This window comes from Amblyraja radiata, chromosome 1 (assembly GCF_010909765.2).
Source record: "Amblyraja radiata isolate CabotCenter1 chromosome 1, sAmbRad1.1.pri, whole genome shotgun sequence".
Lineage (NCBI taxonomy): Eukaryota > Metazoa > Chordata > Chondrichthyes > Rajiformes > Rajidae > Amblyraja > Amblyraja radiata.
Window position 1 is genome coordinate 140,595,792 of NC_045956.1, and position 13,644 is coordinate 140,609,435.

Sequence of the window (13,644 nt, forward strand, 5' to 3'; positions counted from 1 at the left end):
TGCAGATGCAGTTGTCTTCGCAAAACGCCAAATGGTTCCGGGGAAAAAAGGAGAGAGGGAGTGAGAGATCGAAAGACAGAGATACAGCGAGAGTGGGAGGGGAGGGAGAGAGAGAGCGAGAAAGAACGAGAGAGATTCCAGCCTCTTAACCACAAGCACCGTGGTAGATCAACGCTTACAAAAATAATTATCCAGATCTTGAAATTTAAAATACTAATAAATCTGCTATAATTTTTAAAGGTACAGTATGACTTTTTATATCCTTGCATTTTTTAAGCAGCAAGATCTTAAGACAATTTCACCGGGTTATTACTTTTCCATTGGCGAGTGGTGTGTTAATGAATCAGGAAGTCGGGCCTATCTCGGTTATTCCCACCGGCCCGCTGCACCTCGGCCGGTACAGCCATGACTCCGTTACGATTATCTATGGTCGGATTTTAAAAAAATCCGTATTTAACAACGCAAAATCGTACATCAGTATTCTTATCGCATTTCTGTACAAAATCCGGAAAATCCGTACTACTTGGCAGCTCTGTAACACCAGCTGTGTTCTGAGGCCACTCACAAGTTCTAACAAAGTAACACCCAAAACATGTATACCCAAGAGCCCAAGACAAGACATTAGCTAGGAAGCACAGGTCATTAGCATGTCATGCTGCAATCCAGTCCAGAAGTTCATAAACTTACTTGATAGTCCCTGGGGTTCATCCATGCTAGGAAACTATATTGTGTCAAACCAGAGGTCAAGTGAATAGAACACACCTATTCCCAAAACAGCGACACACCCACTCCAAATCTCCTGCTAAAATGTAGACAGATTGAAGACTTGAATTTTCTATTTTTTCTCCATCCTGAATAACTAGATGAAAAATATTTTTTGCAATTCTTCTCTAATCCTTCTTCTGATTTATTTATATGCATGTCCCAGGTATTCATATCCCACTACTGAGCGAAACAGGCACTTCCCATTTACTCTATCTAGGCTTCCAAATTTTAAACATCTCAATTACGTCTCCCCCTCAGCTCTTCTGTTACAAAGAATACAAGCCGTATATATCGACTCATTTCTTGGTGACAATTTTTCACTCTTGGAACAACCCCAGATCTAGGTACCATCAGAACGTCCACAGTGTTATCCATTGGAGTTAACTGCTGGATGCCCACATGTGGACTTTCAATAGCAATGCTAAAATGGTTTTGGACATTCACAGGTTCATTGCAATTGACAACAATTTGAATCTGACCACTTACATTAAATATTCACTTCAGATCCATCAAGTCAGTTTGTAGCCAATTCATTAAACACAAAAAATCCTCTAAAAACTTCCACCTTACTTTCAAGTTCTCACTAAACTTGTTTAAGAGCAGAGGTTAGCACCTTGGGTCTTTTCCAGTTGGAACATTCAAGACAGTTGTTCTTGAAAGGGTATAGCTGATGCCCAGCTGCTTGCCTCATTTCTTGGTCCAAAACACTGACAAGTTACTTGAACACAAACCAATTTATCAGATACACATCCTATTGCACATTTTCACTCTTACATGTAGGTTACCGGTGATCTTGAATAGCAATTATACAATTCTCTCTCCACTTCTAATTTTTTTTAAACTAGGACACTGAAACCAGATGAAGACTTCCAGCTTGGACCCAAGCCATTTAGCATTAACCAAGGCATGCCAGGACAATCTTATTTTCACACAGATACATATCAGACTCGGCATCAGAGGGGCTAAACATAACACAGTATATAGCACAGGAATGCGCTTTTGCCCCACGATGTCTGGGACTACTATGATATCAAATTAAATTAAACCTGCCTGTGCACGATACACACAACTGCATTTCCTGTGTTGTGTTCATGTGCCTGTCTAAATATCTCCTAAATGTCACTATTCGGTTAACTTCCATCATCGCCCCTGGCAGGACATTCTAGGCATCTTCCCGTCTGTAAGAAAAAGCACTTGCCCAACACATCCCCTTTAAATTACACCACCCCCCAAGCCCTCTAGTGTTTGGCATTTCTACTCTGGCAAACAGACTAAATTCACCTCACAATGTTATAAACTCATCTGGTCCACCTTCAGCCTCTGACCCTTCTGAAAACAATTCAAGTTTCCTAAATTAATTATGTTGCAATGGCCTTTGGTGATCTCTGACTAAGGATGGGCAAAAAAAAAAAATCAAAGGTACAGAATGATGTAATGCAGAGACTCTATAGGGAGGTTTCACGGCAGTCGGGTCATGACCCATGCTGTTGCTACACCACTCCAAATGGATTACACACGATGAACTGCAGGTAGGCACTTACCATTGTTTCCAGCGTAGCGGGCCCGTTAAAACCCGCTGAAATGGTCAATTTTGCGCTGTAAATAATTATGGAAATCGGGATAAGCGTGTGAGGCATTTAGCATACTTCAGAATTCCAAAAGTGAGGAGAAATGACGGCAGATAGAAGCGAGAGCTGAAGGGACAACAACAGCCAGAGTGCTTGGCGAACATTGGCTGTTTGCTCACTGCATCTCATCAACAGTAAGGCATTATTTGTGTTTTTTCTTGATTCCTTTGGCATCTAAAAAGTTTCAGAAGTGATAAATTTGGCTGTAATTTTTTGAAATCGGCCATGGTTCTCGTGGGTTTTTACATACAAAATGAAAACGCATCTGAAGAAAAATTTACAGCCAGATTTATCACTTCTGAGAATTTTTAGATACCAAAGGAACCAAGAAAAAACACAAATAATGCCTTACTTGATGAAATGCAGCGAGCAAACGCGATAATTCACAATATTTTCAATGTTTACCAATCACTTTAGCTGCTGTAGTCCCTTCAGTTCTCGCTTCTCTATACCTTCATTTCGCTTCACGTTTGGAATTCTAAAGTTGGGTACATGTCTCTCACACTTACCCCAACTCCCACAATTTTTTTCAGCGCAAAAATTCAACATTTTGGCTGTTTTTAACAGGTAGGAAAGTACGCGTTTCTAGCATTAATAGTATATACCGGAAGTGACGGATGTCCTCCAGTTGGATTTAGCGGCTCCGTGCGTCGAGCCCTATGACCCAGTGACCTTTCGTGCAACCCCCCTATAGGCATTTAAAGTACTGTGAGCAAATTTGGGCTCCATATCTGAGGAAGGATGTGATAGCTCCGGAGAGGGTCCAGAGGAGGTTAACGAGAATGATTCCGGGAACAGGCGAGTTAGCATATGAAGAGCGCTTGACAGTACTGGGCCTCTACTCGCTGGAGTTTAGTAGGTTGAGGGGGGACCTCATTGAAACTTACAGAATAATGAAAGGCATTTTCACACAGAGTTGCGAGTCAGTGGAATTCTCTGCCTCAGAGGGGGGTGGAGGCCGGTTCTCTGGATACTTTCAAGAGAGAGCTAGATAGGGCTCTAAAAGAAAGCGGAGTCAGGGGATATGGGGAGAAAGCAGGAACGGGGTACTGATTGGGGATGATCAGCCATGATCACATTGAATCGAAGGGTCAAATGGCCTACTCCTGCACCTATTGTCTATTGCATTGATAGAGTGGATGTGGAAAGGATGTTTCCAGTTGATCCGTGGAGGCCAAGTCAGTGGATATTTTTAAGGCAGAGACAGACAAATTCTGATTAGAACGGGTGTTAAGGGTTATGGGGAGAAGGCAGAAAAATGGGATTAGGAGGCACAGATCAGCCATGATTGAATAGCGGAGTAGACTTGATGGGCCAATGGTCTAATTCTACTCCTATAACTTGTGAACTCAGCAGGTCAACAAAGCATGGTTCCTTTCCCAGCTAATATGTACATTCGGAGATGGTACGCACGACTTATGACATTCCAACACTAATGTCCAGGTTTACACCCAAGCACCACTATTTGTAGCGGGATGGCAGGATTGACATATGATGAAAGAATTAATCGACTGGGCTTGTATTCACTTGAATTTAGAAGGATGAGATGGGATCTTATAGGGACATAAAATTCTTAAAGGATTGGACAGGCTAGATGCCGGTTCTCTGGATACTTTCAAGAGAGCTGTGGATGATCAGCCATGATCACACTGAATGGCAGTGCTGGCCTGAAGGGCCATATGGCCTACTCCTATTCTCCAAACAATTCGTCCAGGACAAGAAATTTTTCTAAACATCTTTATGAAGGCAGTCATTCCTATCCATGGTAAGATTAGAAAACCATTTTCGATCAGAAGCTATTCCATCATTTGAGACAAGTGGCTGATTCTGTACCACAGTTTGTACCTAATTTGAGGAAGGGCATTCTTGTGATTGAGGTTCACGAGATTAATCCCTGGGATGGCGGGACGGTCATATGAGGAAAGATTGAAAAGACTAGGCTCGTATTCACTGGAGTTTAGATGGATGAGGAGGGATCTTATAGAAACATATAAAATTATAAAAGGACTGGACAAGCTAGATGCAAGAAAAATGTTCCCAATGTTGCGCGAGTCCAGAACCAGGGGCCAGTCTTAGAATAAAGGGGAGGCCATTTAAGACTGAGGTGAAAAAAAACTTTTTCATCCAGAGAGTTATGAATTAATGGAATTCCCTGCCACAGAGGGCAGTGGAAGCCAAGTCACTGGATGGATTTAAGAGAGTTAGATAGAGCTCCAGGGGCTAGTGGAGTCAAGAGATATGGGGAGAAGGCAGGCACGGGTTATAGATAGGGGACGATCAGCCATGATCACAATGAATGGTGGTGCTGACTCAAAGGGCCGAATGGCCTCTTCCTGCACCTATTTTCTATGTAGTTCTATTTATCCATTCAGTGCCTCATCCCGTTGCTGGAGAAAAACAAAATCTCATCAGCTAATTAGGAAAGAAATAACAGACTAGAAATGTTGTAGCCCCCCCCCCCCCCCCCCCCCCCCCCCCCCTTTCAAGGCAAAAATGGCTGCAATCCTGGTGCTAAATTTACTGTTTCCCATTCACAGCCAGAGAGAAACACCTTGAATTTATACTTGCTACATCAATGAAGCTACTTAATATCCTTGATATTTCATTTGCACCAAGTAGCAATCTGACCATACACTGAACGGTGACAGCACACATCCCAGAACTTCCTGCATGTATGTATGTCTGCACAAAAAAATATATGGGGTTGTGGCACAGAAACAAGAAATGCATGTCACAAACGGCACTTTGTCATGATTTAAATGACGCATCTTGTTTGTTCAGTCCCACAGCAAAACATTCATACTGGCCAATAACTGGACCAGACATTTAGAAAACTAAATATTTCTCTTGCTCTCACATTCAAACGCTTGCAAAAACATCTACCCGTAAAAACAGATTGGGTAGAAGACCAAAAATCAATTTCCCTCCTGGGATAAATACAGTTCTATCGTGTCGTATTAACATTCCCGCAATGGTGCACGTCGAGAACTACAAGTGCACGACAATCCTGGAGGGTGCTTATTAAAAGAGTAGCCCACAGAATCATCTGAAATACTAGGGCTCCCATTAAAAAAAAACCTGCTGGCGTGGCTACCAACAAGAAACTAAATGGTCGAAAATGTTGGAATGTTCTCATTACAGTCAAGCTCACACCCCGCCCATTCACTTCAGTGAGCGGAAAGTGATTTTGAGCATGTGGGGAGAGACTGGTTGGTGCCGGTGGCCAGCAGGTAACTCCCCTCCCGACTGCTTCACTCGCTGCTCTGCGGCAGCGGCCGGACAGCCGAGGGATCTCTCTATCTTCATCGGATTTTTTTTGGGTGGGGGAAATTAAAACACACACACAACTCTTCGCAACCACGTTTAGTTTGGAAGGGAATGAAACATGCACAAAAAAATTAAGTGTTTTAAGATCGACGACCCGTCCCTCATCTCAAAGTCACGTCACACTTGTTCCTTACTACCGATCAGCAGCTTGAAAAGATTCAGATGTTGCATATTACAGAAGGATCTCCCTAGAAGTGAGGGACGGCAGCAGTGACCTGCAGCCGAGGATGCAATAAATGCCGAGCTGAATTTACAGCAGCCCAACCAACCAACCAACCCTTGGCCAACACCCAGCCTCCACCATTTTGAATGAATAGTCAAGAGCCACATTCAACCTTTGTTTCAGTGCAATGCAACATCTCAGTTTGGTTTTATCTCGTCGCGTTACATCTCGGAGCTTTGGGCGAGTCTTCGCCACTTTTGTATCCGGGCTCGGGAGGAAGAGAAGGGGGGGGCTCGGTACTTAATGCAGCACCAAGACTTGCCGCGAAGGACGGTCATTGCAATGGGGGGGAAGAAAGCCAAGGATGCAGCGACCACTCGGCAACACGTTAGGAAAATGCTCACCCTTTCCCTCGCCTGCCGCTCGCTGTCCAGCTCCCTCTGCAACCGCTCAGCCTTTTCCTCTGCCTCGTCCGCCTGCTGCTGCAGGAACTGGATTTTTCTCTTCACGGTATCAATCGTCGCTGAATTGCTACCAGACATGACTGCTTTGCTTTTCTTTTCGCCTTTTCGGGAAGGAATCGCAGGCGAAACGTGGAACAGGCTCTTGAATGCAAACAATTGCAATGTAGGGAGGGCGAGAAACTGGGCGAAGTCCGACGGCTGCACGGAAAGACGAGAGCGCAGTTCCTGCAAGCGCTGGGGCAGGTAACTAAAGTCACAGAGCACTCGCTAGTCCACCAGCAAGGGCGTGAACCGCCGGAAATTCCTGCGTAGCACTTATCCAGACGGCCCTCGGAGAGGAGGGAGGGAGGGACTGGAGGCTGAACGCTTCAGATCCGGCCGCTGGGCACACACGCCTCCTTCCAGCGATCCGGCGTAGAGATGGAAGTGAAGGCAGGACCGGCTCAAAATAAATTAGGTCATCCCATGCAACGTTACAGCGCCGAATTAAACGTGGATTCAATGAAATGTACTCTACTACACCTTTACCTGCTAACATTCAATACATATTTTTAAAGTTTTCATGTTTTCCACGAGCATCGTGAGAGAACATCAACGTGATGGAGGAAAGCGGGGGCGAGCAGCATCAGGGGAATTACATGGGCAGAGGACGTTTCGGGTCGGGACACTTCTTCAGTCTAAACCTTTAACAGTCCATGATGAAAGATCGATTCACATTCCACTTCCCCATCTCCGTCCCTTTCTTTTCTTCACAAATACTTTATTTAAAGTGTACAGGATTTATTTTAAAATCCCATCTGCCTTTATCAGATTGTTCGGGTAACGTAACTGATTTGCAAAATCAAATCTGCTAAATCACTGCCTCGGGTTTTGTTTATTGTTTTAAAATGAAACGACTGTTTTGTTTTTTTTGCGTCGCGGAGGGGTTGACATTGTTTTAGCGTATCTTAAATCTCCCAGTTTACCTTGTTGGTACATTGTGAAATTATTTTCCCTCTGTAGTTTAGTTATAAATAATGTGATTTATACTGTGAGCTGATCTTGGACGCTGCTCTAGGGGAGAAACCAAGGAAAAATAACCCTGTTCCAGAGTTCACGTGGATGCTGCCTGGGTTTCAGTGCTATCCTCCGATGCTACTGGTGCTAACCAAAGATTATAGAGGAGCTCTTTGGTGCCAACGTCATAGACCTCAAATCCACCTTGACATTTTCAGGCATAACTGCACTACAGGATAAAGGAATATAACTGCTGCACAGTGGTTACGTTATTGGATATAATCCAGAGATCTGGAATGTAGAAACAGATTCAAATATCACTGCAGCCGTGGAATTTAAATTTAGGTATAAATCTGACCTTTTTAGACAAATGCATCTTAAAAATAATGACTATAAAATTACCTTCAAAGTCTCTCTGGTTTATGAATATCCTTCATTCTTCTCCAGCCTGACACATGTGTAACTCTTAAATTATCACCCAAATCCTGTCCCAACAGCAGTTCTGACCTACCAGAGAGTGAGTGTAGCCCTGTGAGTCCTCAACATTGACTTGAGTCCCCATTGAATACATCAGATCAAACCTAGGTAAGAAATCCCCCTCCTGCTTACAACCTGATTTCCTCCCTCAACTGATCATAGTGTGTTCTTCCATGTTGAACAATGTTTGCAGGAAACATTGACATAGAATGGATTTTGGGTGGAGACTTATTTGTCCATCACCAGGAGTAATGCCAGATACCTGAATGGTCTGTGGTAACTATTGAACAAACACTGGAGAGAAACATATTTGACCTCTTTCTCACTGATGCCCCTAGAGCAAACCTATCTGGCCATGACAACATTGGTAGAAGTGATCTCCACGCAATCCTTGTGAAGACAGTCCTGTTTTCATGTTGAGGACATCCACTATCTTTACATGTGATACTATAATAGTGCACAAAGGGATTCCTAATAGAGCCATAGCTCAAAACTAGACAACCAAGGGGCATTATGCAGCAGCAGATATATACACAAGCACAAATTATGATCCCGTAGCCTAGTATTATCCCTTACTGTCGATACAATCAAAATGGTGGATCAGATTTGGTTCACTGGGGGGGCAAAATGGCATAGGTGTTTAAAGTTGAGAGGTTGACCTTGTGAAATTCTAACAAAAAACTGTGTGTGCATTTAAAAGCAGCATGCAATAAACAGAAAAAGACACAACGTGCTGGAATAACTCAGTGTGTCAAGCAGCATCTCTGGAGAACTTGGATAGGTGGTATTTCGGTTTGGGACCCTTCTTCAGACCGGATGCAATAAAAAGAGGTAAGCAATCCCAGATCAACGGATAACATCAAAAGCCCATTCCATTCACTCCAAGTGATATCAAGAAGTGGGTGAGGCTAGAGGATATGACAAATGCTCAGGGACCAGATAGAATGCAACTGATGCAAAGACAGGTTCAGTTGCTTCCAGACAAATGATTGGAGTCATGCATTGCACAAAGGAAGTTGGTTATGATGGTTGAAGGTCAATCATCCCAGCTCAACCATCTTCATCAATTACCTTCCATTGTTAGGTCGGAAGTAGAGATGTATGATGCTGATTGCACAATATTAAGAATAAGGGATAGGCCATTCAGGACTGTTGAGAAAAAAAAATTTCACCCAGAGAGTTGTGAATCTGTGGAATTCTCTGCCACAGAAGGCAGTGGAGGCCAATTCACTGGATGTTTTCAAGAGAGAGTTAGATTTAGCTTTTAGAGCTAAAGGATTCAAGGGATATGGGGAAAAATCAGGAATGGGGTACTGATTTTGGATGATCAGCCATGATCATATTGAATGGCCTACTCCTGCACCTATTCTTCTATGTTTCTATTCCATTCCTGTGCAACTCCTCAGTAAATCACCAAATCCATTCCTGCAATACTGTACAATACAAACCTGGACAAAACTCAGATGTGTCAAAATGGTAACTAAAAAGCTTTTAAAATGATATTCAGCCCCGATTCCTTTAGATCACACCTGCTGGCTGGTCTTGTAAACCTCACCATAGTTCTACTGCATTATTATGCAGGGTTTTAAAGGAGTCAGAGAAAGAGAGGGGGTTAGAACAGGAATTGCAGGACATGGGAAGGCAGTGTAGCTTGCAGCCGGGGTGATAAAGAGATACATAAAGAGGTGGATTCAGAGTGTTGTAATATCAGTGGAATTGTCATCTGAGAATTCAAAATCAGAAACTCCTTGGTCACTGACAGGATGATCTAGTTGCAAATAGTATGACTCATCAAGGAAGAGGATGGTGTTAGCAATGAGAATACAAATATATACGGGTGGAGTCATGGTTGACAATTTAGTTTCTTCCTCGTTTATCTAATGGAAACAATCACTCATCCAAATCTGAATATCTGAAAAACAGTCTAGTAGTACTTAGACATAGGGAGAAGTTAAACAAAGTTACCTATGTGACAAGATTTGAGGACAGTTGTTCATTTGGAGAAAGCAGAGTCAACTAGTGTGCTGTGATGGCAAAGGGGATGAAGACACAATGGAACACAAGAAGGTGGGCACACAAGTGCAGGTTCGCCTTATTTACAATGCAGTGTCTGGGGAACATGATGACAGGAATTCAAGACTTGAATACCCTTTCTATGTCCAAGGCACAGAAAGTATCCTGTAACACTCTCAAGAGACTTCATGAAGGCATGGTGTGATTGGTGAGAGCAACCGTATGTAGTGGGCCACCCCTAGATACCCTCAGTGAGGTCACTGTTTACTAAGCTTATGAGCTTCTTGCAAAGTACACAAGAAAACATCAATTTGGCATTAGATAATATTGTATTTAAAGGAATGAGTAGGATGTACAAACATTTACATTATACGATTTTCACTCTTATTGTATCACATCTGGTTAAGGAAGAGAATGAAATTAGAAATGAGATGGTATTTTTAAGAATTACTGTGGAACAATAAAGGAAGGATGTTTGTAGAAACAAGGAATTGCAGATTCTGGTTTACAAACTGCTGGAGTAACTCAGCAGGTCAAGCAGCATCTCTGGAGAACATGGACCGGTGACGTTTTGGGTCAGGACCCTTCTTCAGACGGTAAAGCTGTATACTATGCACTGTTTCATTATATATAATCATATTAAAGTGCAAATGCAGTGGCTTAATATGAAATGCTACAGGAGTCATTTAAGTAAACACAACATCTCAAATGTAACAATAAATACTGTAGGTCCCGACCTGAAATGTCATCTGTCCCTTTCCTCCAGAGATGTTATCTGACCCGCTGAGTTACTATAGCACTTTGTTTCTATCTTTTATATAACCAGCATCTGCAGTTCTTTGCTTCTGCAATGAAATAGTAATTGAATTTGCAGTTGAGGGGCCATGACCTGCAGGATGACAGATCAAATGCTGGAAGGTGGGATTAGTTTAAATCTGTGTTTCCAACCAGTGCAGACACAATGGCCCCAACAATCTCTCTCTGTGTCAGAAATTTGCCACTGTTCTATTCTTGTCAACTCTGTGGGCAGCAAATGCATGAATGTGCGTTTTGGCACATGATAAGTTGAGGCGGGGTGGGAGTCACGCTGTGTTACATATATTGAAGTTGGTATTCTAGGTGATGGGATCAATATGATGTCAGACACACTAAGGGTAAAAAACAGTTTGATTTGCCAGAGGATATAATGCAATTGGCGGCTGGGTAATGGGTCGTGGTCGTATTTAATGGCAGGGTATGTTTGAGGGGCCAGGTGGTTTGCTCCTGCTCCTAATATCTCATGTTGTGAATAATGGAAGAAAGTCCATGGGGTGTTGGGGGAGGAGGGGTGGAGAGTGAGGCTGGAGAATATTTGATCAAACATGTCAAAGGATAAGGGGTTATAGTTATGCTAACAAGAAATTTCACCTAAGTCTGGTGTGAGAGAAAATTAGGTTAGAACTGTTAACAAGATGCACACATATTTTGTCCGTAACAACGTATCAACGAATAATTCAGGTTTTAACGACATTGATCAGGGAAATAATTTTTGATTAAGGGATTGGTGAAGATTATAAATCTAAAGATAGTGGAAGCAGCTCTACAGCCAAATAAAACAAAAAGTTATCACAGCAATGAGAGGCAGATATGGAAACAATTGGCCAACAATTTGAGTGGAATATATTGAGGGTGAAGGTGGTAAGGTGAAGATGAGTTTAAAGAAAGGACATTTAGTGATACGATCTAAACCAAAATGGAAACAGGGTTGGAGGACCAAAATAATAAGGGGATCTTTGGCCATGAGGAAAGGAACTAAGCAGCAGAGGTAACCACAAGTACTTCCTGAACTAAGCAGCAGAAGTAACAAAAGCAGAAGAGTAGCACAGTGGTGCACAGGTGGAGCCTCTGCCCATAGTGCTGGAGCCCCGTGTCAATCCTGACAACAGGTGCTGTCTGTGTGGAGTTTGCACGTTCTCCCTGTGACCACATGGGTTTTCTCTGGGTGCTCTGGTTTCCTCCCACATTCCAAAGACATTAGGTTAATTGACTTCTGCAAATTGTTCCTTGTGTGTAGGTTGTGAAAGTGGGATAACATAGAACTAGTGTGAATGGGTGATCGATGGCCGGCGTGGACTGGCTGGGCTGAATAGTCCGTTTCCATGCAGTATCTCTAAACTAAACTAAACAAACTGATGACCTCTGTCTAGATGACCAAAAAGTCCATAAGGTCCTTTTCATTACAGATGGCAGTTGGTTTAAGAAGATAAGAAAAGGGCAAAGATTAGGGCAAAAGGGCCACTGTTGAACAATGACTGTTTTGGCAAAGATATCAGAACCTGATGCATCTTTTATATTTACAAAACAGATCTCCATCACAGATATATAATCATAGTTATTGTCCATCATATATATTCAAGTTTGTATCCATTGGATCTAATGGAGCAAAGAGTGGGGGCTTATCATGGGCCGTGACCAGGAAAAATAATATCAAGGGGCATCAAAGTTAGAGGAGATTGTGTGATTGGACGCAAATGTCATCATGATCAGCCAATCAATAAATTTGTTGCTTGGATGGCAGTTACTAGATGGTTTCAGATAATTGATCATTATTTACAATTGTAACTGATGCAATCCTTCACACACTAACCTATCACAAAGCTTTATTTTTGATATTATTTCAATTTTCAACACATTAGAAGTTGAAGCCATTATTGATAGCAGAAATATGAATTGAAATATCTAGTAGAGGTTGACGTCAATGGAATTACTTCCAAAAATAACTCCTATTATATTCCTTAATTTTGCTTACAATTCTGGTTGTCTTTTAATTGGAAAATAGGTGGTTAATTTTGTCTTTAACATTGTATAAAAAAACATTCCAAGATGCCCTTAATGGAGGACATGAACGGTCATTGGAACTAAACTAAAGAAAGAAAGAAAGAAATAATTGATGGTGTAGGTAGATGGCAGCTTTGGAAGTTAGCTGGTAGGCCGAGGGATAGTGGGACATGGTAATTAGTGGCAACTAATTGGATGGTCCTACAGTTAATAATGACGACAACGATAAATTTGACATATTTGTAACTGGAGGTGATGGACAAGAAGATCAGTAAGTGAGGTTTAAGAGGATCATTTGGTGCAGAAGATACCATTCCATTGATGAGCCGAATGATAGATTAGATACATTTATTTGTGCATATTTGTAGTAAAACCGTACATATATAAAAACAATTAATATCTCACTATATACAATGTATTCTGGAAATAGACCCCCACAGTGCAGATTCGGCAACAGTGAATTGATTAAATGGACTGAGTTATCAATAGGTTTCCATTTTGTAAGCGACTTCCATTAATTCAATTGTATAGATTTTTGGTTGTCATTGGCTATTAATCAGATTCAACAGTATTGATATTTCCAGCATGCCAGTGAAAATAATGGATATTCCCGAGAGACTTAACTAGTTCAGGATGGATGGGGTTAGATTTTGAGACTCTCTTCACAGCTGATTGTTAGTAAACTAATAGGTGGTTGGGCAATATTTTTTAATATTTTGCAGAATAGTATGTTTGCTTCTGCATTAGCTGTATATTAGCAACTTTTGGAAATTTTGCAATGTCCCCTTTTGAACCAAGAAAATACATTTATTAAATGTGGTTCTATAAACTATTGTGTCAATTAGGAAAAGTGGTCCAACCATGACTTTCAAGAGGAATGCTTTACATGAAATGAAAAGGCTTATAAAGTATCCAAAAAAGCAATATGCCTAAGGATTGGTAAACTTTAAATTCTACAAAGGTCAAAGATGTTAAGAGGAAATGTAGAAAATGA

At 41.8% G+C, this 13,644-nt stretch overlaps 1 protein-coding gene across 7 annotated transcripts in view; it reads right to left on the bottom strand.

Moving 5' to 3' along the window:
• Positions 1–13,644, bottom strand: part of tpm2 (tropomyosin 2) — an 89,744-nt gene that overhangs the window by 51,012 nt on the left and 25,088 nt on the right. For 2 of the 7 annotated variants that reach the window (XM_033031670.1, XM_033031660.1), the window contains exon 1: positions 6,288–6,674. The exons of 3 other annotated variants lie outside the window; for them this stretch is intronic. In XM_033031670.1, the coding sequence (XP_032887561.1) occupies positions 6,288–6,425 (138 nt within the window). In that variant the 5' untranslated portion in view covers positions 6,426–6,674. Of the gene's footprint in view, positions 1–6,287; positions 6,680–13,644 lie in introns of those variants that run through there. 2 more of the 7 variants (XM_033031680.1, XM_033031651.1) reach the window with 2 other exon arrangements.